The sequence below is a fragment of the Glycine max genome, chromosome 8, assembly GCF_000004515.6.
Source record: "Glycine max cultivar Williams 82 chromosome 8, Glycine_max_v4.0, whole genome shotgun sequence".
In the NCBI taxonomy this organism is placed as follows: Eukaryota; Viridiplantae; Streptophyta; class Magnoliopsida; order Fabales; family Fabaceae; genus Glycine; species Glycine max.
Window position 1 is genome coordinate 4705310 of NC_038244.2, and position 4151 is coordinate 4709460.

General features: G+C 37.8%; 1 protein-coding gene across 1 annotated transcript; it reads left to right on the forward strand.

Moving 5' to 3' along the window:
- The first annotated feature begins 782 nt into the window (after nucleotides 1-782).
- Nucleotides 783-3422, forward strand: LOC100813349 (U-box domain-containing protein 8). The gene is made up of 2 exons (XM_003532520.5): nucleotides 783-2152; nucleotides 2951-3422. Exon 1 carries the CDS (start codon nucleotides 965-967, stop codon nucleotides 2063-2065), a length of 1101 nt encoding a protein of 366 aa, XP_003532568.1. The 5' UTR covers nucleotides 783-964; the 3' UTR covers nucleotides 2066-2152; nucleotides 2951-3422.
- The last annotated feature ends 729 nt before the right edge of the window (nucleotides 3423-4151 follow it).

A 4151-nucleotide genomic window follows, 5' to 3' on the forward strand; every position in this document is an offset into this window, starting at 1 on the left:
TCAAACCTTAGTTTGGTTAGTTATATATAAAAGGCGAGTAACTAGGCATTGGATGACAAAATCTATAAAACCAATGTATATTTATGTAAGGTTTGACTTTTTTGAATGAATGATGTGCGCAACAATATATAATATTATGATAAGAAGTTAAATATATAAAAAATTAATTAAAATTACCCATGATATTAAAAAATAGTAAATGTCATTTAGTATTTTTTAAAATCATTTGAAATATTTAATAAAATATATATAATATTTTAGTTTAATGATAATGTATTAACAATATAAAATAATTTTATATTATCAATTAGAATATCAATTAGAAGTAATTGTTAGAATGACTTTTAATTATTATAAAAAATAATAAATTTATTATACATAATTAGTTTGTGATTGTAGATAGTATATAATTAGTTTAGATTGCTAGTACATGTAACTTATTTTCTCATAATATTTTTATATCATATATTTATAAATATACTCTAAAAATTATTTTATACTAAAAGAATAAAATCCTCTCATTTATTGTCAATATTGTTCTAAATATTTGTAATTATGTTTCACTTAACAAAAATAAAATAGTTCAAATAAAATGACATTATATTTCATTATTTAAATAAATTAACATTACATTTTATTTATTATCTTTGACTAGTATTTGATATTTTAGAACATGTTAAAAAATGACCCGAATAAACTATTGGAAAGTATGAAAAAGCAATCCAAAATCACGAAAATCCCTTGGCGTTGGTGGAGATTACCGTGTTTGAAGGAGGGCATTCCTGTCCGAAAAACAAAGTCCCTGTGATGAAGCTAAAAAGGAGCAATGGCGGAACGAAAGGAACTAAACTCATTAGAGGCCTCAAAAACCTCAAAAACCCTCTCTCTCTCTCTCTGTCTCATTCAGACACACTCACACACTGACTGAAGAAGGGTAGTAGCAGTAACTTCACAGCAGAAAAAAATGGCGACCCATCTCCCCGACTACTTCAAGTGTCCAATCTCCCTGGAAATAATGTCGGACCCTGTCATCCTCTCTTCGGGTCACACCTTCGACCGTTCCTCAATTCAACGTTGGCTCGATGCGGGTCACCGAACATGTCCAATTACCAAACTACCCCTTCCCGACCACCCCTCCCTCATCCCCAACCACGCGCTGCGAAGCTTAATCTCCAACTACACATTCCTCTCCCCTCTCCACCAAACAATTTCCCAACCCGAAACCCTAATTTCAACCCTCACTTCCAATTCTTCATCCTCCGATTCCAAAATTGAGGCCCTTAAGCACCTCACGCGCTTATCGATGCGCGATTCGGCGTTCCGCCGGAGGCTGGCGGAGTCCGGTGCCGTCCCCGCCGTTCTCGCCGCCGTGGACGACCCGAGCCTCCAGGAGAAGGCGCTCCCCCTGCTCCTCAACCTCACCCTCGACGACGACTCGAAAGTCGGCCTCGTCGCCGAGGGCGTGGTCGCGCGAGTGGTAGCGGTGCTCCTCCACGCGCCGTCCCCGGACTGCCGCGCCGTCGCGGCGACCATCGTCACGAGCCTCGCGGTCGTGGAGGTGAACAAGGCCACCATCGGCGCGTTCCCGGCGGCGATCGCGGCGCTCGTGGCGATCCTCCGCGACGGGGGCAAGGGGCGGGAGCGGAAGGAGGCTGCCACCGCGCTCTACGCGCTCTGCTCCTTTCCGGACAACCGGAGAAGAGCCGTGAGCTGCGGTGCGGTGCCGATTCTCCTCACAAACGTCGGAATTGGACTCGAACGGTGTGTTGAGGTGATCGGCGTTTTGGCGAAGTGCAAAGAAGGGAGGGAGCAAATGGAATGTTATGACGGTTGTGTTCAGATTCTGGTTAACGTTTTGAGGAACGGAAGCTCGAGGGGGATTCAATATGCGCTCTTTGCACTCACTTCGGTTTGTTCTTATAGCCAAAGAATGGTTATGGTGGCTCTGGAAGAAGGGGGTCTAGAAGCTTCTCTTGGGTTTGTGGAAGATGATAATGAGAAAGTGAGGAGGAATGCATGTAATTTCATTAAGGTTCTGCGTTTCAACCACAGTAGGGTGAGGTGATGATGATGGAAATGCGAAGTATGTTTGTGAACTAATCAGTTTTGATGGGAAGTAAAAAAAAGATTTGATTGTCTCTCCTATGTGGAGGTGAGTTTTTTTTTTTTTTTTTTGGTTTATTGGTTCTGCCTTGTTGGGTGGGTCCTCTGTACAAAATGAAAAGAAAGATCATTTTTTTTTGGTTTTGAATGTGATAGGGTTCTTTTGTATGTTGTATATTTGAATAATGATGATGGGATAGTTCTCTGGTGTTAGTTTAGCTGTTCTGAATGGGAAAGTTGATCGATCCTTTAAATTGGAGTGCTTCAAGTTAGAAAATTTCTCATGGTTTCCTTACAATTTTGTTGCGCTGGGTTAACACTTGCATCTTAAATTTAACTTCCAAGTTGTATTTTAGATATGTCTTTCTTTATGTGTAAGTAGTAGTTCTGTTGAAAAAGCACCATGCATTGAAATTTTAGAGACAATGTATGCATAAAAAAACTTCGTACCCCATTACCCAGAGGCTCTTCGCTATGCGAAGGTTCGAACCCATGACCAATAGGTCACCAAGACACAACTTTACCGTTGCACCAGGGCTGGCCCTCATAGACAATGTATGCATAGCCAAGATAAAAAGGCACTGTGCATTGAAATTTTACTGTCACTCATTAGATTTTGAATGAAAAAGAAAATGCTATGTTTCAAATGAGGCTTGAATTTAGGATATGATTTTGAAATGTTCTGTTTTTAGACTTGTATTTCTTCACTACTTTCTCTTCAAAAATAAAAATCAAACTCATAAAATTTCTTTCCTATATATATATATATATATATATATTTAACTTTTTGTTATCAAATTCAAACATAAAGTGCATTTCAAGAAGTTAAAAAAAAAAACCCTGACAGGCTAGAATTTGAAGTCAAATTGGTAAAGACTTATGAGGCATGGCTTTCATTGAGCCATAATTGCCATGGATAGTTGATTTTGACCGGAAGGCTCTGCCATTATTGTTTGCTGATGGGGGATCAGAATTCTTCTACTTGTGAGGCATGGCTTAACATGGAGGATATCGACTTGCGACTCAGTTTTCTTTTCAATTTTCAGTTTTCACCCATAAAATGTGTTCAGTAATCAGTCATTACCAAAATATGTATTGCAAGTAAAACTTGCGCTTTTGAATTGTGATTTGTGACACACATGTAAAGTTCGAGAATTCATTTTTGCATATATGACTATATCTGGACTCTGAATTGTTCTTGCATATAAGCATATATGAAATAAATTCGTAATCAATGAAATTTTAGAAATCCATCCCATGTAGTTAGTGCTCTATTCTTAATATTTATAATGACAAAGTTTTAATGTTTGTGTGATCAAGAACAAATGATGTGATGATGTTGGTACCAATTTGGGAAAAAAGGCATGTTTATTATATCATGATGTATACAAGTAAATGTTCAGTTTATCAGTGATTACCATCATTTGGATCTGGACATAGAAGTTGGAGGAAAACATTTTTAATCCTGAAGCACACTGGTTGTAAAAGTACTTCAAAGTTCAAACTTGTGATTTAAGTTTAGATGAGTACACTTGCATGGGTTTCAGTGGTTTGTACCCATGCCATGTCGTTATTTTTAGTTTTAATAACGAGTATACAGTCCATGTGTGGTAGAAAGACTTCTGTCTACTCTAATTAAGTGTAAATTCTCTAGAGTGTGATATTGTTAAAGTTCCTCAGAGATACTAACTGAAGATTGAGGATGTGCTCAGGATACGTTTTATGCAGATGTTATCTGCCTTGTGGTTTGAAAGAGTGGGATATTCTTAGTGATATTCCAATATGCTTCCTATCCTTCTCTTAAAAGTTTGGTTGTCAGATTTAATAGAAAATTGCATCATAAATTTTTCTTTGATTTCCCTACATAAAAAATACTACCTATGCATGCTTCTTTGACTTGTTTAAGGAGGATCCCAAATGGTTAAAACTTCACCAGATAAAACCTGGCAAGTTGCTACTTTGTTTGGTTTTGCAGTAGATAGCAAAGCATTTGCAGTAATTTGGTTTAACTTCCAAAGTTTTGCCAGAGGTCGTTAATAGAGGTTGTT